Source organism: Megascapheus bottae, chromosome 3 (genome assembly GCF_031878675.1).
Source record: "Megascapheus bottae isolate mThoBot1 chromosome 3, mThoBot2.hap1, whole genome shotgun sequence".
NCBI classification, from domain to species: Eukaryota; Metazoa; Chordata; class Mammalia; order Rodentia; family Geomyidae; genus Megascapheus; species Megascapheus bottae.
Genome location: NC_143511.1, coordinates 67681473 through 67703969, shown reverse-complemented (window position 1 = coordinate 67703969; position 22497 = coordinate 67681473). Strand labels below are relative to the sequence as shown.

General features: G+C 35.9%; 1 protein-coding gene across 7 annotated transcripts in view; it reads right to left on the bottom strand.

Annotated features, from left to right (window-relative positions):
• Fsd1l (fibronectin type III and SPRY domain containing 1 like) overlaps nt 1-22497 on the bottom strand; it is a 70540-nt gene that overhangs the window by 34107 nt on the left and 13936 nt on the right. For 5 of the 7 annotated variants that reach the window (XM_090330371.1, XM_090330372.1, XM_090330374.1 and 2 more), the window contains 3 exons: nt 18772-18873; nt 11440-11462; nt 6306-6427 (listed from right to left, as the gene is read on the bottom strand). In XM_090330371.1, coding sequence (XP_090186497.1) covers nt 6306-6427; nt 11440-11462; nt 18772-18873 — 247 coding nt within the window. Of the gene's footprint in view, nt 1-6305; nt 6428-11439; nt 11463-17265; nt 17320-18771; nt 18874-22497 lie in introns of those variants that run through there. The other 2 variants (XM_090330375.1, XM_090330376.1) reach the window with 2 other exon arrangements.

Below are 22497 nucleotides of genomic sequence, written 5' to 3'. Positions count from 1 at the left end.
TATTTCACTGAGTTCTGTGAGCCATTACAGCATTAATAAGACTTAAAGAGTGGCTTCAGGGATCCAAATGTCAGACTAGAAGTTCTAGAGGCCTCAAGGATATGACTGGGTCTGAAGTTGAAAGACTCTTTTGAAAAGAATTCTCAACGTGATCTACTAGTACCTGATACTACTATCTCCACTTGTCAGAACGGAATTAAGTCAGAGAATATCTCTCTAGTATCTGCCACGGAATTAACTGCTTACTTATTGGAACATGAAATCTTCACATCTTAAGAGTCACAGGCATTGTGTATGTTGATGTGAGTGAAAACAGACTGGAGGCTTTTACTTTTACAGATCTACATACACCATTTAAAGAATACAGATTGAGAAGAAAAATCAACTAAACTTGTCCAAGAAACCTGCTTCTAATTATGCAGACACAGATTAAATAGATACTCAATGCTAACAGCAATCAAAGAGATTAGCTACTTTAATTGAGGGAAGAGAAGATATATTTTTTTCTGCTGAGATTCTTTTAAATGCTTATAACATCACTTGAGGGCCATACAAAATTATCAAAATAGGCAGATGGGCCATAGGCATTAAGTGTCTGTCCCATCTTTCAAATGATTTCATGACCTTATGCAGCCCCCAGACCTGCTTAGAGCAAGGAAACTTATCAAGGGTAAAGAGAGTCATAATAGTGACTTTCTCTAAGAATAGTGACTTCCTCTAAGAAAGATAAGTCTTTACTCCTTGAATGAATCTAACAATAAAATGTCAAAATACATGGAATAAAAATGATCCAGCATTCAGAGATCATTCCTGTCAGAATAGAAATAGATACAGAAGGTAGACCACCACAGAAGTATAAGTAAACTCATCAATGCTGTCAATTAACTGACTATGACTAATGTCTACAGATTACTTTATCCAACATCAGAAGAGTACATAATCTCAAGCTCCTATGGAATATTCACAAAGTTGGACCACATACTGGGCCACAAAACACACAATCTAACAAATTCAATACAGAAATATTGTAACAGCTGCTCTTAGACCACAATAGAACTGAAAATTGGAGAATATTAATATGTTTTAAGATTAAACAAAACACTTCTAATTAACACATGGGTTAAAGACAAAAATCTCAAAAGAATTTTTTTTTTGCCCGTCCTTGGGCTTGAACTCAGGTGTTAGGCCCTGTCCCTGAGAGCTTCTTTTGCTCAAGGTTGGCATTCTACCAACTGAGCCACAGCATCCACTTACTGAGGAACTGAATTGGGCTTCATACATGCTAGGTGAACTCTACCAATAAGCCACATTCCCAGCCTAAAAATAGTTTAACTAAAAAAAATGAAAACATAGCTTACTATAAGACAGTATACATTGATCAAACTAGCATTACTGAAAATTCTCAAAGACATTCTACAAAATGAAAACACAAAAACGATATTGACAGAGAAACGACACCTAAACAGAATTCCACGTAATTATAACGTGAATTGAGAAGACAAAGTCTATTTAAAAAAAAAAGATAAAATGACAGGAACTAACAAACACTTCACAATCCTAACCCTCAATATTAATAGACTAAGCTCTCCAATTAAATGACATAGACTAACAAGTTGGATCAAAAATCAAGATCCATCTTTCTATTGTCTGCAAGAGACATATCTTGCCCAAAAAACCATATTCTGAAAGTAAAAGGCTAGAATAAAATTTAATCGAGCAAATGGCCCCCATAAATAGGCTGGAGTTCCCCTTCTTATATCTGATAAGATAGGTTTCAAATTAAAATTAGTGAGAAGAGACAAAGGTTATTGTATACTAATTAAGAAATTTCTTCTTCAGGAGATACAATGCCAAAGGCATGATCCATAAAAGAAATGTGACAAGTTGGATTTCATTAAAATTTAAAATTCTAAACCAGGCATAGTAACTCATACCTGTAATCCTAGCTATTCAGGAGGCTGAGATCTGAAGATCGCAGTTCAAAGACAGTCCAGAGAACTAAAGTCCATGAAACTCTTATCTCCAATTAATCACCAGAAAACTGAAGTGGCACTGTGGCTCAAAAGATAGGGCAGTAGCTTTGAGCGGAAGAACTCAGCAACAACGCCCAGGCCCAGAGTTCATGCCCCATGACCACCACCAACAACAAAATTTAAAATTCTGGAGCCTGGTATGGAACGAACACCTGCAATCCCGGCATTTGAGAGGCTGAGGCAGGAGGATCAGGTGTTCAAGGGAAGTCCAAGGCTATAAAGCAAGTTTAAGAGCAATCTGAGCCACATGGTGAGACCCTAAATCAAAAATGAAAAAAAAAAACTAAAAATCTGCTCTGTGAAAGACATTATAAGCATGAAAAGACATGCTATTGATGCAATTTTTTGCGAAATAATGATAAGAGCTATTATCCAACATACATAAATCTTAAAATTCAAAAATTAAAAATAAGCAACTCAATAAGCAGCCAAAAGTCCTTAACAGACATCTTACCAGAGAAAATCTACAGTTAGCAAAGTAAGTATATGAAAGGATTCTCCACTTCATGTGACACAATAGCAAAGCAAATTAAAACAAACAAACAAACAAAACCAAATAGTATTACCATACCAATGCTAACAAAAAGTGAAGCAACCAGAACTTGTATTTACTAATTCAAAATTATACAGACACTTTGAAGATCTGAAGGTTTCCTACAAAATTAAACTTAACTTTACCAAACTATTCAGTAAAAGTATTCCTTGGTATTGGCCCAAAGAAGCTAAAAATTATGCCTACACAAATCCTGTACCAAAGACATTTTCAGCAGCTTTATTCAACATTGCCAAAACATAGAAGAGACCAGTTGTCCTTCAGTAGGGACAGGTGTACAAATAACCTATGGCTGTTTTTCAGAAATAAGAAATAATTTATCGGGGCTGGGAGTTTGACCTAGTGATAGAGTGCTTGCCTAGCATGCACAAAGCTCTGAGTTCAACTCCTTTGTACCACAAACACAGAAAGCTGTAAGTGGTGCTATGGCTCAAGTGGCAGAACTCTAGCCTTGAGAAAGCCCAAGCACAGTGCCCATGCCCTGAGTTCAACCCCCAGGACTGGTGATATTAAAAAAAGAAATGAGTTATCAAGCTGTGATAAGACAAGGAGGAAACTCAATGTATATGGCTAGGTTAAAGTGTGAAAAGGATGCCAATTCCGTCATTTCAATGATATGACCTTCTGGAAAAGACACAACTAGGAGGGTGAGAAGAACAGTTGGAGAGAGAGAGGGCTGAAGCATCAAGCAAAGAGGACATTCATGGTGGTGAAAGCACTCTTGTGTGATACTGTAATCCCACATGTGAACAGCTGAGTGCTTTAATGAACACAAACCCTCAGTAAATAAGACATCAGTGGGATTCTGATACTACCACCTCAAACTTTTATTGGGAGGGATGGGGGAGGAAGATGAACATGATGCATTATATTCATAAACTGCTTTGTTGAATGGCAACTATGATGTATAACTACTTAAAGAAAATGTTTTAGGTTTTAAAATAAAACCTAGCCTGGTATTTAAAATTCTTAGTGCCACATTAAACTAACCCAACTACTTTAAATTGGTATTGTAAGTAAAACTTTTTAAAGTACAGATTTCACCTTTAATGCCAATTCCACATTTAACGAGAGTCCTATGAATAAAAATATAGTAAGCTGGCCTTATCTATGGGTTTATTACACATGGTTTTGACGAACAAGGACCATTCATAAACAAAAATACCCAAACAAAAATGTTATTAATTACTGCACTCACATTTTGATGCTCTGTTGATGCAGAGCTCTGAGAACAAATTACCATCAGTTTGTGTTCAAATCACTTGTGCATTGTAGAGCAATTATGTGCCCTTAATTTTGTAAAACTATATCTTCAAAAAACAAGGTAAATAAATATTAATGTTCTTAATTTAAGTGCTTTGTTGAATATCTCATGTCTTTAGCAGAAGCTAGATAGTATTAAGGGAAAAGGAAATCAAACACCTGCAGTACAGTACTAAATTCTATGAATCCTGAGGATTCAAAGGTTTTTTCCTCAATGGCAGTTTCTCTTGGGAACCAAGACACCAAGAGTCTACTATACAGTCTAGGTGTTCTACATTTCATAATGGAGTTATATCACATTAAACTGATTAAGATGAAGTAAATCTGACCCAAAGAAACATAGGCTCTTTAAACATGGTTTACGTCGATTGTAATAATTAATATATGTCTAGGATGGTCCTAGAAGAATGCAATAGTTCAAAATATGTACATATGACATATAAAATGATGCTAATTGAAATGAACTCAATAGAGAGACAAGAGGGTTTTTTGTTTGTTTTAAATGTGCTGTGTGGAGTTATTTCTTTTTTCTCTTTTTCCTTTGGTTTATCCTGTTGTCACTGGTTTTGATTTTGGTACCCTGTGTCTTGTATATATGTTTATCTGAAGGATAAGAGGAAGGAAAGAGGAATCACAAAATGGTGAGACAAAGGACAAAGAGTGAACTAATGCAACAGTGATACTCACAAGACACTATGTTGGAAACGGACTTTAAAACTTGGGGAAAAGGGGGTCTGGGAGAGGAAGAAGGAAGGAAAGTGGGAGAAAATGAAGGGACAAAACTGTTCAACAAGAAATATACTCATTACTTTACTTATGTAACTGTATCCCCTCTGTAATCATCTTTACAATAAAATAAAAATTAAATAATAAAATGTGAAAACACACACTAACACACACAACTTTATAGCTTAGCCTCACACTGCACTGTACTATATGGCACTGTTTACCTTCATAATCATGAAGCTGACCGGAAGCTGCCCGTGGCTTGCTGTCACTGTCTATTAGCAAAAGACTATGTTGTACTATTGTTTACAATCATCCCAGGAACTTCAGATATGGATATTCTGCAAGTGTATTAGTTTTTGAATGATCATAATGTAGAAAAATCACAAGTCAAGAAACCATAAATAAAATAAGAAACCATAAATCAAGAACCATCTGTAATTTTGAAAGGCTAATATACAAGCTGGCATCCATTGTCAAGTACCCTTCCTTCACTAATCTCTTCCTTCTACAGACTCCTCTGGAATTTCTAATCTTTATCACACAAGGTAATACTTAACCCTTGTGCTGCCGTTACTGGGTAACATTATACTTCTATGACTAATACTTAACCCTTGTGCTACCGTTACTGGGTAACACTATACTTCTACGACATGGTGCCTGACTAAACCTTCACAGAAGAAATGAATCATTTCCTATCTTCAACACTCTTTATTCAAAAATGGCTAATCCAAAAAACAATACTTGTAAGAAAAATGTCACTTTCAACTATTCCCTACTTCCACAAATCACCATATCCACACAGTTTTATCTATCAATTTAACAATATTAGTTGGTGCTAAAAATATTAGCCAGAATATACTTAACTGACTCTTTCACATACATAGGTAATAATTTGGTACTCAACTTGAAATGTCTCAGGCTATTTCAGCATCCTAATACTAAACACTAATAAGTCAATGTTAACCTACTATTGTTAACATACAATGTTAATATATGATAATATATCATATACTGATATATTAACATATCCACAAAAATAATAATAGTTAATATTCACTGAATGTTAAGTATATGCCATATAATACTACAAATATCTTACAAGTATCCATTTGTGTTAGATGCCAGTGGTTCATGCCTATAATCCTAGCTACTGAGGAGGCTGAGACATGAGGGTTGCGGTTTAAAGCCCACAAAGAAAAATGAGACTATTATGTTCAATTAACCAAAAAAACAAAAGTGGAGCTGTGACTAAAATGGTAAAATAAAACCTGAGTGAAAAACCAAGTTAAGAGTGCCGCCCTGAGTTCAAGTCCCAATACTACCACACACACACACAAGAAGAATCAATTCACTTAATGTTACAAAAACATTGTAACATTTTAAAGGTGAAAAAAATGAAGCAAATTAACTTATACAGTAATCAATCAAGCAGCAAAATTCAAATCTAATCAATGCTCTAGGCACACTATTAACCCTCATGCTATACTGCTTCTCTTTGTCAAAACAGAACAAATAATATCCTTTAATGGCACTCGTAAAAGGGAGTCTTACAACCAATAAAAGTAATTCTCTATAAAAAGAACTAGCAACTAAAGCTATTCTTTAATTGAATATGCAGGTAAACTCTCACACACATACACACTATCTTTGCTAGTTACACGTCAATGTGCATTAGGGAAAAATCTTACAGGAAAGTTGTATCCAAAGCTGTACATACATGTATTTACCTGGCAAAAACTTCAAAGTTTGCAGCAGCTGTCTTTCCTGAGAGAAATCCACCATTAAATGAGTCATGTTGTCACTGACCTTTGGTTTCAAAGAAAGGCGAAAGGCTGAAGCCATTGTGACTCTATGGTAAACATAAATATACTTTTTAAAAAAATAAATGAATGGAAATAAAAAATCTTACTTAATTGATAAAATGAGAAGATAAAAATTCTTTCACTTTAATGATTTCAGAGACTATAATGGAAATATACAATGAAAGAGAAATTTGCTTTTTCTTTTAAAAATTCTATTAACTAAAAAATAACTTTAAAGACATTTAACAACTTAATTCTAGCCACTTTTATAAAAGTGTATATGTCTATAAAATCACAAGAAATAAAAGTCCAATATTTAAGTCATCTTTGGCAGACCCAACATTCACCTCAATTTCTGTATACTCAGTCTCACTGACTTCCTGATACCAGCCTCACTCCTTTTCCTATGCCAAATAATGAAGTCTCTCACAGTCATAGCTGTACCCTGTGACCTCAACAAGAATAGAGGCAGATGAGCCCCCAAATTAAAGAAAGGATGTAGGTGTGAAGGAAAGAACTGTGGTCAGTATGACACTAGCAAGATGTCATCATTCTGATCTATCCAGATCAGCTAGATGTTACGAGAAAACTCTATGTTCTGAAAAACATAAATAAAAATGTATGAGGTGGGTATGAAGTAAAAAACAAAACTAAGATGAAAACAAACCATACCTTACTTCATCAAAAGCATAGGAAGCTGTTCTCTATTAAAACTGGAAGCCAAAAGGAGCTTTTGTTCTATTAATCTATCATTTGATCTCTAATCTCAATTTTACACATTATAGAAAATTTCCACAATGATTATCAAGTTCCTTCTTTGGTCCAAAAATGATACAGGAGTTCTATTCATGGATGTATTCACCTAGCATGCAAGGTAAGAGGAAGTAAACAAGAGTGAGAGGGACAAAGCAAATCCAGTCCTAGTCACCGGGGTCTGCCAAGTCAAGCCAAGGAATCAAAGATGGTATTAAAGATGAATTCACTTGTCATGGAAGGAAAAATAGCAAACTTAATATATGCTGCTTCATTTTAAAACTAGAAAAATAATTACTTTAACAATGAGTAACCAACTAATATTTGATTTTATCCAGAAGAAAGTAGCTCTACAGTCATCCCTTGTGGTATCGTGGTATGCTTATTGCAGCTTCACTGTATCACGAGTTAAAAACAACAACAAATGTAAATAGTGATCCCTCATCAATCATGAGAGTTACGTTCCAGAGATCCCATGGTAGGCAAAAATCCATGAAGAAGCAATAAATGAACTGCAATATAGCAGGGGATAATACATAATGCTGTTACTTCATGGATTTTCACCTATGGCAGGGGTCTCTGGGACCTAATTCCGTGACAGGTGAGGGACCATTGTATGTTGAAATATAATTTATGGGAAAGAGAGTTCATACTGACTGGACAGTTACCATGCCAAACATAACACTCAGTATTACATATACTACATTAAACTGCTGGTTCTCAAAATAAAAATAAATAAAATTATACCAGTAAGAAGCTAGAAATAAAAGCTAAATCTGACATATGTTGTTCTGTATAGCTCCATGTATTTTTTATTACTTTTTTTTTGTCAGTCAAGGGCTTGAACTCGGGGTGTGAGCCCTATTCCTGAGCTCTTTCCCTCAAGGCTAGCCATGAACCTCTTTGAACCACAATGCCACTTCCAGTCTTCTATGGTTAACTGGAAATAAGAGTCTCACAGGAACTTACTTTCCTGCCTGGGCTGGCTTTGAACCATGATCCTTAGATCTCAGATCCTGAGTAGCTAGGATTACAGCATAAGCCTCCAGTGTCTGGCTATACTGAAGAATTCTTAATGAGCTCTATATATCCAGACAGATATTTAATAAACATTCACTGAATCAGTATATGGGCTTGTACCTAATCCTGATAACTATTTAATTAATCAGAAATGTTGGGGAAAATATTTTAGATGATTTTAAATCTGAAATCTGTAAAACTTGATTTAATCATTATGAACACACAAAAAAGGTATCTCCCAAAATCCATTAGAAAGGCTTATCAAAGTCTAAAAATAAGACTATTTCTTAGTCAAAATGAAAACATAACTATATTTGAGTCAATTCAGATACACAACAATGCAGTTTTCCAAAAAACTAAAATTTTCAGCCAGGCGCTGGTGTCTTGACACCTATACTCCTAAGCTATTCAGGAAGCTGAGATCCAAGGATCATGGCTCAAAGCCAGCCCAGACCCAGAACTCAAGCCCCACAACTGACAAAACAAACAAACAAACAAAACAGAAAATTCACACTGGCTATGTTTAGACAAATATGGCTTAAAACCCAAACTGAAAATCTGAAACATATTCTCTAAACAGACCCAAGTAGTTAGCTATGCTTGAATTCATTTTGACAGTCTCAGTTTATTTCTAGCACTACCAAGTGAATTAAAGGATCTATTCTAGCTTTATATTTGCAAAGAATAAATAAATATGAAACATATAAACACATTTAATTTCTTCAAACTGTCTAATTTCATGATGCTTTCTTTCAAAAACCACTAATTTCCAGTGCCTCAACTCAATCTTCTACCCAAAAGTATCCAGCAGTGATGTTTAATGTTATAGAGATGTTGTATAACTCTTTCTCTCCTCTCCTCCTCTCTTCCTCTCCTCTTCTTTCCCTCTCCCTCTTCCTCTCCCTCCCCCCACTCTCTCTAGTGCTAGTACTGGGGCTTGAACTAAGAAACTTGCATTCTTGCTTAGGTTTTCTCCCTGCTCAGGTCTGATGGTCTACCACTTGAGCCACATCTCCATTTCTGTTACTTTGGTTATTAACTGGAGATAAGAGCCTCTCAGATTTGTCTACTTAAGCTGGCTTTGAACTGGGATCCTCAGATCTCAGCTTCTGAGTAGTTAGGATTACAATCAAGTGCCACTGGTGTCATTTCTGACTTCTGTTATTTTTCTGCCTACATTCTATCACAGCAAATGATAAGTTTTTGCATATATTTTCAGTTTTTCTATTTGGTTTTCTGCTCTGTGTTACACACTCTCCCTGAAAATCTATATGTCTTGGTAAAATGTTATTATGACATATGTGCAAATATTATTGCCATTATTATTTTGCCAGTCCTGAGGCTTGAACTCAGGACCTGAGCACTATCCTTAGGCTTTCTCAAAGGCTAGAGCTCTACCATTTGAACCACAGCACCACTTCCAGCTTTTTCTATGTACGTGGTACCGAGGAATCGAACCTGGGACTTCATGCATGCTAGACATGCACTCTACCACTAGGCCAAACTCCTGGCCCACAAATTATTTTTTAATATTAGAAAAAGAAATGATGGGATTTTACAACTTACTTCAAGGGAGAAGGGAAACTATACCCAAAAAACCTGAGACTATAAAGCTAAAAATCAAGTTTAAAACTTTAAGGCCTAGAAAAACTCCTCTGACAGGCAGCAAATATTTGGTAGGTGGAAGTGAGGCAAAGAAAAAAAAAAAAGCTTTGAAAAAAAGTGAAAAATGTGGACTTTTCAGAAAGTTTGATTCCTGAGATAATCTGGATTCTAATGGAATCAAATCAAGTGGTGGGCTAAGAAGAAAAGGCAAATCAGGTTTCAGTGACTATAGTCATGAAAGGGGGCCAGGAATGTGGCTTAGTGGTAGAATGCTTGCCTAGCATGCATGAAGCCCTGAGTTCAATTCTTCTGTACCCACATTCACAGAAAAGGCAGAAAGTGGTGCTGTGGCTCCAGTGGTAGAGCTCTATCCTTGAGAAAAATCCAAGGACAGTGCTTAGGCCCTGAGCTCAAGCCCAGGACTGGCAAAATAAATAAATAAATAAATATACTGTTCTTCATGTAACTGATATGCTTCACCTTCCAATTCTAATGATCAATGGACAGAAAGGCATGTACCTGCAGTCTAGCTATTTAGAACTGAGAAAGGAGGACTGCGTAAATCTAGGAGTTCAAGGCCAGGAGAGTCAATATTTTAAGAACTTGTCTCAAAAAAAGCTAGAAAGAAAAAGGAAACACTGCCGAGACTTAGAATGATCTACATTTTTACCCACTTTCTAGTATTATGCATATAATAAATGTAGAACTTAATATTTGTGCTAAGAATGCTTTATCTCATATGCAAATCTTTGTCTTTCATCAAATAAAAAAACCATGAAAGAATCAAAATTTTCTGCCAAGATTAACAGACACTGGTCACACAATCCATACTGACTATCCTCAAGAATTTTCTGATCAAGGAAAACCTAGGATTTCACAGTAGTGTTTGAAGAGCTGTGGCTTTTAGGGAAACCTGTGCTCCTCAAATTAAAAAAATGAAAACAGAACAACTTTAAGTTATGGTTATAATCTCACGGTCGATAGTTCTCAGTGATGGTCAGGCATATCAAAATTGTTTCTTTTGCTTTAAGTCAGTCCAACTGTGACTAGCTAATACTTCAAGGCTCTGATATATGAGTTATTCCAGCAAGTGCTACATTCCTTTTTCATTCCCGACTGCACTAATGAGAAACATCTCCTAAATTAAAATCTTTACTAATTTTCTTATTCCACCAAGTGAAATCAATAATGGTGGCGGCATTAGAAAGAGCAAGAGATGGATGGCATCAGGAACCAAACAGAATGAGAATAAAAAGTGTTAAACAGGACAGCAGTGACTAGGCGAGCTTCAGGCCTTGGAGACAGTTTAAAATACTGTAATTTCTCAAAGAAATAAAAATCACATCTAAATTTAAGGAAAACAGAAGAATGCATTGCTGGAACATACGTCTTTAAATTATCTAAACTAGTTCCATTTCCGTTGGTATAACTAATTAAAACTATTCTAAAACTAAAACTAACTACATTATTATATCAGAAATGAAATTCTTTTGGAAGTATAAATTCTCCATAACTATGTTCTTTAAGAACATGGTTTTCAAAAGTCTTCCTGATTATTCTGAGAAAATATACAGAGGACATTTTTTTAATTTGGAAATTATGTATTCTATAAGAAGCTTGCTGAATTTCATTTCTGACTTCAATATTGACACTTAAATAAAAATATAGGTTTATACCATACCTATCCTTGATCTGTCTGGCAGCCTTGGTGCAAATCAGGGAGAAGAGAAAGAAGGTAGTTAGTGCTTTCCATGCAAGTTTCAATGACAGTGACATGCAAGAAAAGTTAGGATATAAACCCTAAAATTGATTAGTTCATATTCATAAAAATATAAATTGCAGGAAATCTGTATAGTCCATATAAGCTTGCATAATGTGATGTTAGAATTATAGTGGAAAACCCAGATCCCATGTAAATTACCTTAAGAAGAGGAAAATTTAACACTTCAAACTAATTATAGATGATTAAACTTTTTTTCTTACCTTATGATTATGTAACAAAACCCAACTCTACTTTCATCCGGTCTGGTTTTCTTCAACTAAAATGGACAATTTTTTCCATGGGAAACACATTTTCATGTATTCTGATTTTCTTGTACACATCAAATCTATTCTCTAATTTTTCTTCAGACATCTCTTTTACTCCTTCAAAATGGTTGTTCCAAATTTCTTTATGTGCCTTCACTGAGCAAGGACTCTGCATTTGGGGAGCTTACCTACTAGCATATAAACCTGGGCTGCAGTGCTACAATCTTTTACTCCAAAGAATGAAACTGTAACAGCAGAAATGGACAAGGAAAAGACCAGAAAGATACTTGTTCGAATGGAGTCTTTCCCTCAGGTGGTTTCACAAGCTGTCAAATTAAACCTGTTGTATATGCATCTTTTCTCTCTTTGGTTATATGTGAAGGAATTTAGTAAGGGGACATAACTATTACTTGATCCTGTAGTTACAAACAACAAAAATACATTTGCCCCTTCACATTTTCATGTAATATATCCAATTTCCTACTGTACTAACCAGCACAACAGAGTTGTTACAGAACATGACTGTTTTATAGAATACTTACATTCTATTTTGAGAGCTAACATAATGTTCAGTAATGACAAGACTTAATAAGTACTGAATTGAATTATATATGTATCAAAAGTTCTTGTTTCCTTCTTCAGTTCTTACACTGTTTCTGCTTGCTAGGAGTCACATTTATCCCCACCCTACAAATACTTTGGTCTGAGTAACAGTCTAAACAAAAGAAAAGAACTACCAAGACATGTGAAAGGGTATCAATGTATGTGAATTAATGCACCTTCTATCTGGCAAATATCATGTAACCCTTTTACTAATTACAATAAAAAAAAGAAAGAAAGAAAAAGAAAAGAACTGAGATTTAAGGTATTATTATATTACACAGCTCCAGCATTACCACTAATGAACTCTGTGACTTAATTTCTTTAAGAGATTTGGTCCTTAACATTTCTAAAAATTCCCATTCTACAGCAAACAACCTGATTTAGAAGCAACTGAATGTGTCTCAAGTTATGAAACTAGTTTGACATCAGAGTTAAGAATGTCAAGGTAGGGGCTGGGAGTTTGGCCTAGTGGTAGAGTGCTTTCCTAGCATGCACCAAGACCAAGGTTTGATTCCTCAGTACCACATACACAGAAAAAGCTGGAAGTGGTGCTGTTGCTCAAGTGATAGAGCTCTAGCCTTGAGAGAGCCCAAAGGACAGTGCTCAGGTCCTGAGTTCAAGCCCCAAGACTGGCAAAAAAAAATGTCAAGTTAGACAATCATATTGATGAAAATTTTACTTACAAGTAGCAGAACTAAAAACAAAGATTTTAATATAGATGTTCAGAGAAGGAAAGGGGACTCCTCTATACCTGATATTTCTTTACAGAAGTCATCTCATTTCTCCTTGTTATGTAGTATGATAGATCATGTATTTAAAAAGGAAAACTAAAAATGTGTAGCATAGGATCTTTTACTTTTCCTGGCAGACTGCTTGTTTTTTTAATCTCTGTGCTGTTAGCTGTACTAAGAGAGCTAACTACCTCCACCCCATAGCAGCCTGAGGTAGCTCCTACTAACTATGAGTGGAAAAAGAAGAGAAGGGATGGAAAGGAACAGAGGGAGTGAGTTTGATCCAAGTATTTGTATGCATGTATGGATATGTCAAACTGAAACTCTTGTGAAACTAATTGGTGCTAGTAAAAATGTAAAAAAGTGTGTCTCTGATATAATGCATATACTCCAAAATTACCTTAATCTATATTTGACCTCTGATCATTAGAACTACTTTATCTTACTTCCTCACAGGTTTTAAATGTTACTTACCAAGAATATTATTGTTTTGTAAACTGACTATACTTCAATATTGTCGAGTAAGGTGTCGTGTGTGTGTGTGTGTGTGTGTGTGTGTGTGTGTGTGTGTGTGCAAATCCATATTCATGCCCAAGCTTCATAGTACCAATTCATATACTATGGCTGTTTGTGAAAAACCAGAAAGGGAATAGATGAAAAGCCAGATAACTTAGAAAAAACTGTTGTCTCCTGTTTTTGCATATAATACCCATTGATAAAACTGAAAATTCTATAGATCCTCTTTCTTTAGATGTTGAAAATTTATTCTATGCAATAAGACTATAGAATCTTAAATTCTCAATGTATTTCTTTAAAAGGGTTTATTTCAAGCTGAAACTTATAATGAAAGGTAACTTTTTTTCTGGAATGTCTTTGCCTAAAGCAGAAAGCTATCCAAAGGATATCTTAATTCCTGAATCAATTTCAGAGTGATACTTTGTAATTTAAACATCTTCCTTTAATAGACACTGACTGAGGATCCCAAGACTGGGTGAGCTTCAGAGAAGCCTTAGCGAAAGCTTACCATTTCCATTCTTCATGTCCTTGGATAGCCTCTCAGAAGCCTCAGTCATATTACTTTGCGCAACATAACTAGTCTATTTAAATCCTGTTTGCCAACACTTCCATCTGTATGGATTTGTAGAGATGACCCCTTCTCCTTCCTTTCTTCCTCTTTACCTTATACCATCCTCTTTCTCTGTCCCTCTATTATTTATTCTTCTTTCTATCTTTGTTGCTTTACATTTTATTTTACTTGTTGGTAGTACTGAGGATTGAACTCAGAGTCTTTACCAAGCAGATACTCTAGCACTTGAGGTATGATTTAGCCTTGTGAACTTTAGTATTCTGCTTTGTTTTTACAGGTAAGATCTTATCTTTTTAGCCTGGGATAGCCACAGATCAGGATCCTCCTACCTATGTAGAATTACAAGCAAAGACAGCTGTTTGTTGAGATGAGGGTCTCACAAATGTTTGGCCTCAAGCCAAAACTGTATCAGTTTCTGCCTGCCAACTAGCTGTCATTTATCAGTTTTAGGAACCTGTTATCTGAGACTAAAGTACCTTAAGCTGAATTATAATAAAAGTACATGGAGTAATCACAAGTAATTCTTCATAACTGCTGATTACAATTAAATCAGAATTTTACTAAGTCTTTACTTTTTTTATTCTTTAACAGATATAGAATCTATTTCCTTCTGTAATTTTATCGAGCATTTTGAAGATATAAACAACAACCTTGTTGTATGTAAATTTCTGCTAGATGTTATCATTTTTCTCTTTTTAAAGAAATAGAGAACAGAAAAGGAGACAGTTTCAAAGTGCTACTTTTAGCTGGACACCAGCTATAATCCTAGCTATTTGGGAGGCTGAGATTGTGGGCTACCCTGTTCAAGGCTATCCCATGAAAAAGTTGGCAAAATCTCTGCTCAACAGAAAGCTGGGTATAATGGCTCATAAATGTTATCTTAGCTAGGACAGAAAGCATCACATCAATGAATCTCAGCCTAGGTATGAAGCTAGGCAGGAATTATGTCACTTTACCTCAAAACAACCAACACAGATAGTAACCACTGGGCTTACTTCTGTCATCCTAGTTACTCAGGAGGCTGGGGTCTTTGGATCAGGGCTTTTCAGCTCATACAAAAAAGGACTTGAAACCACCAAAAAACCTGGAATAAGGGCTGTAGCTCTGTAGCTCTAGTGGTAGACAGCTAGTCTTGAGCAAAATAACTCAGGGACAGCAACCAGGCCTTGAGTTCAAGTTTCAGTCTTCAAGACTAACACACACACAACACACACACACACACACACACACACACACACACTGCATAGAGTGCCATACACACTGAACAACAACAAACTAGCAAAGAAAAGGACTAGAAGAGTGGCTTGGCAGTAATGTCTACCACCTAAGGACTTGAGTTCAAACCACAATACTCAAAAAATAAAATAAAAATAATAGGAAAAGATTTTCAGGACCAGGAGTTTGGCCTTGTGGCAAGCACAAAGACCCAGGTTCGACTCCTCAGTACCACATACACAGAAAAAGCTAGAAGTGGTGCTGTGGCTCAAGTAGCCTTGAGATAGCTCAAGGACAGTGCTCAGGCCCTGAGTTCAAGCCCCAGGACTGGCACAAAAAGAAAAAAAAAAAGATTTTCTTTGGGCAAAATATCAGCCTTTACAAAACCCAAGTTATGTACTGGTTGGTTGGATTTATTACAAGTTTAGTGTTTTTCTTTCTTTTATTTATTTTTTTGGTTGGTCTTGGGGCTATAATTCTGGGCCTGAGAGTAGTCCCTGAGCTCAAGGTTACCGCCTGAACCCTTGAGCCTCAGCACCACTTTCAGTTTTCTAGTGTTTAATTGGAGATAAGTGTCTCATGGATTTTAGTTCCCCAGCTGGCCTTGAATCATGATCCTCAGATCTCAGCCTCCTGGGTAGCTAGGAGTATAGGTGTAAGACACTGCTTCAGGCACAAGTTTTGTGTTTTCCTATACATATATTTACCTGTTCCTAAAAAGTATTTTTCCCAAAAAAGACACAAACCTATTTGTCATAAAACTATATTAAGTAACTTGAAATAAATGTTGAAATACAGTTCTGTGTACACTCACTTTGTAACTAGGCACAAATGCATACTGGAAGACTGTAATTAAGGCTAGCCTAAGACCCTATCTGGGGGAAAAAAAAAAAAAAGAAGTAAAAAGATCTGAAGGTGTGACTCAAGTGGTAGAGCAGCAAGGTACAAGACCAAGTTCAAACTCCAGAACCACCCCCACCACACACACACGCCTAGAAATGCTCTTTTTGAAGAAAACAAAATACAAGGAGATAGAATGCCTAGGTTTTAGACAAGGTGTTTCCCCATCAACTACTCATATATTACTTGGATTTAAGAAATTTAATACGGAATATTCACAAATAGTATGCCTCAAAGGAATTTATTTTTTCAATATATCTAACAATATACAGCTAGTCTAATCATCTTCAAAAGTCATCTCTCCTATTTCATTAGCAACTTAGTTATCGGAAGCAGGGCAGCAGACCAGGCAACTAGCTAAGAAAAGTGAAGTTAGTTTCTGAGTTGAAACCAAATCATACCTAGACATTATCTGGAGGTACAAAGAAAATAAATGAGCTAAGCATTTTTATTTAACAAATTCATACTATGTCTAGGACAGACTGACAGTTCCTTGCACTGTATTTCCAATGATTTAAGCTGCTAAGTAGTACCACAAAATGTTGGAGTGCAAGTCCAAAAGAATAGGAAAGCAAAGTGACAAATTAAGAAAATAAATGTAACTGTTACTTAATCAAAACCTTCCAATCTGTTGGGAAAAGGTTTTTTTTCATGTATTTTTTATTGTAATTAATAGAAGGGTTACATGATATTTGCCAGATAGATGGTGCATTAATTCTGTTGGGAAAAGTTTTAAGGAAAAGAATTTTTCATTAAGAAAGCTGAGAAAGAACAAAGGAAAATGAGGATATATAGTATCAGAGAGGAAGGGAACAATTCTGAAAAAAAATCAAGAGATGACTCCAAGAAATAAATTTTTATCATAGCTTGCCCAAGCAACAGCATCTATTTAAATGCAGCTTAATTCAATTACTTTATAGTACTTAGGTCTACACTTACTAACCTTCTTCCTCACTCTCAGGCTGTCATTTATTAATTTCCACTGTCATGATATGCCTGTCACTAACAGCTGCCCTACTCTTCTATAAGGGAAATCCATTGACAACTGGAAAACAGAAAAACAAAAGCCTAAAGATTTAGCAGTACCATGTTGTGGTTGACAGTCAACAGCTTCTGAGAAACTTGTGAATGCAGAATATTACCTACTGTCTATGAACTCTGTGACATGTTGGCTTTCTGTGTGCTTGTGGCTATGTGCCTGGTATTTAAGGTTATCACCTAAGTGTCCTGGGACACATCATGCCTCACATGACTACAATACTACATAAGTCCTACCAAGTACAAGGGACATTGCTTTAAAATTCACTTCCAAATTTAGGAATCAATTACCATACCGGATTATTTTTGAGTTGTTTTGTTAAAAGAAATTGACTTTTAAAGTTCAAACTTATAATGCAAAGACTTAGGCTAAAATTTTTCAAGGAAGCTTTTTCTTTTCTTTTCTTTTCTTTTTTTTGCCAGTCCTGGGGCCTGTACTCAGGGCCTGAGCACTGTCCTTGGGCTTTCTCAAGGCTAGAGTTCTACCACTGGAGCCAGAGCACCACTTCTGGCTATTTCTATGTATGTGGTACCGAGGAATCAAACCCGGGTCTCTGTGAGTGCTAGTCTAGCACTATCACTAGTCAAATTCTGCCCCCCCCCCCAAGGAAGTTTTTTCTATCTTCAAGTTCACAGAAAAAAAAAATCACAAAATGAAAATACTGACTAAATATAAATACAGCCACTTTCCTAACACAAATACATCTCACTACATAGCCCACAAAGATAAAATAAAAACAGCAAAGCTAAATCTTGTTTTGATAACTACCTATTAATAGTCTGCTAGTGATATCACAGAATTTCCAATTCTTTTACATTGTCTTGATACATGCTACATCCCTGAATTTCAACTTGATGAACTGCTAATTATATAAAAGTTACCCTACTTAAAATAAGAATTAGAATTTAGAATGGACAGTTCCTTAAACATCAAAATCTAAATTAGCAAGCTTCTTATTCGACTCTTTAATTTTTATGCCAAACATATCTCTTAAACAAGGACCTCCATTTTCATAATTTAATAAAACAATTATTTGAGCTAAACAATGACACATTTGTCTCCTATAATAAAATTGACTAATTCACAAGGCTTATACGCATCAAGGGATGGTGTTTCCCTAATCATGTCATAGAGAAAAACAGGGAATTCATTTCTATTCAAGTATATAAGTACCTTTAAAACAAATTACCAGCAGGAATACAGGTGAAAGAAACAATAAGCTCACTCAGCTGAATTTTAAAGGAAAATTGACCTAAATTATCCATGAACCTATACTTCTAATTGTCAGCTTCAAAATAAATCAACAGCTAGCAGCATTAGAAATGACTAAGCAAATTCAAAACTAAAGAAATAAACCCCTTAAAAATATGGTGTTAGTATAGGGTTTTTTTAAGTTGGTTTCTTTCATACCTTTGAAAATGCTTCTGGTTCTTTTATATCCAATGACCTTGTTGCATATTCTAATAGCTCTTCTGAGTTCTCCAGGGCATTAGTACACTGACTTAGCTGATTCTAGGGGGAAAAAATCTTTATTATTAAAATCTTGACTACACACTGTTATCAACAAGTGAACAAAAATTTGTCAAAGAACTATGGATGATAATATATCCAACACAGTTTAAAGAAACAAAGATACAGACATACAACTTAAAATAAAAAAGTAAAGCAGTTACACACAACTTGAGCCAAATCCAATAGAAGTCTTCCCGATTAAGAAACGATCTATGATTTAAATTAATATATCATTTGTAAGGAAATGGAAAGACAGAAAAAATCATATTAAGTGAAGTAAGCCAGACTCAAAGGAACATAGGCTCAATCGTTTCCCTCATTTGTCATAACCAGTAGAAACCTTGGGCTCTCCTAGCAGAGATTTACAATAGAGCAAAACCTAGATACATAAGGCCATATAATATGACGCTAAATGAAAGGACCTCCAGGATATAGAAACAAAAGCCGTATAATGAGTGATTGTTGTCCTTAATGTACTGTGTTATCTCTCATCTCTTTTGCTGTCCCTTGATTATCTCATATTGTTACAGTATTTCACCTGGTTATTGGATATATTCTATATATGTTTATTCGGTTATTTGAAATAGGATAGGGAAGAGGGGAAAAGAAGATGAGGAGTGGGGGGGGTAGGAAAATGGGGGCCAAAACATGAGAAAGGGTATCAATGTTTGCGAAGTAATGCACCTTCTATCTGGTGAATATAATGTAACCCTTTTATTAATTACAATAAAAAATATATGAAAGAAAAAAACAAAATTTTATGAGTTATAAAAAAATGCATAAAGAAGAAAAAAGATGGAAATCAATATAAAGATATATTCTGTGCTCACTGCCTCAACATTCAAGAAAAGATACTAGGTTTACCTTTCTTAATTTTCTCTTTTGATCTCTCTTCCCCTCTCTCATTTGCAGATCATATGAAATGCTTAATAGTGATAGTTTTAACTAAAAAAACATATCCATTCCCAAGCTTAAATATATACAAGCTTCTTTCCCAAAACACTTACTAATAACCATTCCTTATTCCAATCTACTTGTTTTTCCCTTAGATCTCCATGAGAGATAAATCTTACCTCATTATACTAGATACTGATGTGTTCTGCTACTTTTCTTCGTAATGAAAGAATGGTTCAGTCATATTCTGAGTTAAAACAGGTATATAGGGGCTGGGAGTTTGGCCTAGTGGTAGAGTGTTTGCCTAGAAAGCACGAAGACCCGGGTTCAATTTCTGGGTACCACATATATAGGAAATACCAGAAGTTGTACTGTGGCTCAAGTGGCAGAACATCAGCCTTGAGAAAGCCCAAGGACAGAGTACAGGCCCTGTGTACAAGCCCTAGGATCAGCAAAACAAAACAAAACAAAAAACAGGTGTGAAAGTTTATCTTAGTAATCTAACCATAAGGTCATAAACTATTTTAACTCATCTGAGTAAATCTATGTTCCATACAAGAATTAACAAATCACCTTTTAATTTCTCATTTGTAGATGAGTTTTATGAAAGAATTTAAGCAAAATCACCAACAATAAAATGGCAGGTTGGGGGAGGAAAATTGGGAGAAAAACATGTGAAATGGTAACAATGTTCAAGAAGTAATGTACCCAGGGGCTGGGAGTTTGGCCTAGTGGTAGAGTGCTTGCCTAGCATGCATGAAGACCCAGGTTCAATTCCTCAGTATCACATACATAGAAATAGCTGGAAATGGTGCTATAACTCAAATGGTAGAGCTCTAGCCTGGAGAAAGCCCAAGGACAGTCGTGGGGCTTGGATCCTGGGCCTGTGTGCTGTCCCAGAGCTCTTCAGCTCAAGGCTACATCCCTATCCCTGGGCCTGGGCATTGTCCCTGAGCTCTTCAACTCAAGGCTACCACCCTACCTCTGGAGCTACAGTGCCAATTTCAGTTTTCTAGTGGTTAACTGGAGGTAAGTCTCACAGTCTTTAGTGTATGGGCTGGCTTTGAACCACAGTCCTCAGATCTCAGCCTCCTGAGTAGGATTACTGGCGTGAGCCACCGTGCCCGGGTATTCCTGTTTTAAATTGTCAAAATACTTGTAATATCAGAAAAATTAAAATTGAAAATTATAATTAAGAAAGTATAAAGCAGCCAGGTGCACTGGTGGCTCACGCCTGTAATCCTAGCTACTAAGGAGGCTGAGATCTGAGGATTGTGGTTCAAAGCTAGCCCAGGCACAAAAGACCTTGAGACTCTTATCTCCAATATCATCAGAAAACCAAAAGTGGTGCTGTAGATCAAGTGGTAGAGTGCTAGCCTAGAGCTGAAAGAACTTGAGATGAAAGAACTCAGGGACAGTGCTCACAGCCAGAGTTCAAACTCCACAACAGACAAAAAAAAAAAAAAAAAAAAAAAAAAAAATGAAAGAAAGGAAGTATAAAGCAAATAAGGAAAAAGTCAATAAAATCACTAGAAAAACAAAATGAGAAGTTGGGAACTGGTGGCTCACATATTTATTCCCAGGTACTTAGTAAGCTTAGAGGACCCTGGTTCAAGGTCAGTCCAGGCCATAAAGTTGTCAAGACTCCAAAATAACAATGAATAACAGGGCTGGAGATATGGCTCAAGTAGTATAGCACCAGCAAGGAACAAGCAAGTTGAGAAAGTGTGAGTCTACGAGCTCAAATCCTGATATCAGAAGAAAAAAAAAGGGCTAAAATGATGAAATAAAAGAATAATTTCCATTAAGTGAAGTAAGCCAGACCCAAAGAAACATAGGCTCCATGGTTTCCCTCATTTGCAATAAAGAGTACACATGCAGGATTCTCCTAGCAGAGGATCACAATAGCTCAAATAGCTATGTGGATATGACCATACAGGATACGAGGATAATCGAAATGAACTCCAGTTATCTGTGTGTATGTTCTTAACCTACTGTGTGAAGTTGTTTCTTCCTTTCTTCCTCTTTCTCCTCCTCCTCCTCCTCTTCTTCTCCTTCTCCCTCTCTCTCCCTCTCTCTTTCTCTCCCTCTTTCCCTCCCCCCTCTTTCTCTCTCCTTATGGTTTATCTCATGTTGTTACTGTATCTGACTTTGTTACCTGGTACACTGTATATACGTTTATTTGTTTATTTGAAATGGGGAAGGGAAGGGGAAAAACAAGATAACTGGAAGGGAGTGGGGAGAGGGAAAGTGGGGGGAAAACATAGGAAGGGATATCAATGTTCAAGAAGTAAGGTACCACCTGATGAATGTAACTGCAATCCTCTATACATCACCCAACAATAAAATAAAATTTAAAAAAAAGAAGAAATGTAACCACTTACCTGATGAATATAATAGTAACCCCTCTAAACATCATCCTGACAATAAAATACAATTAAAAAAAATACTAGCCATTTTTGCTGTCATCATTTCCTATATATATATATATTGGGGGGGCAGTCCTGGGCTTAAACTCAGGGCCTGAGCATTGTCCTTGGGCTTTCTCAAGGATAGAGTTCTACCACTTGAGTGCACCGCATCATTTCTGGCTTTTTTTCTAAGTTTGTGGGTTCCAAGGAATTGAAGCCGGGTCTTCCTGCATGCTAGGCAAGCACTTTACCACTAAGCCAAACTCCCAGCCCCTCCAAATTATATTTAAAGTATTTCTTCCATTTTCTGTGATACTTT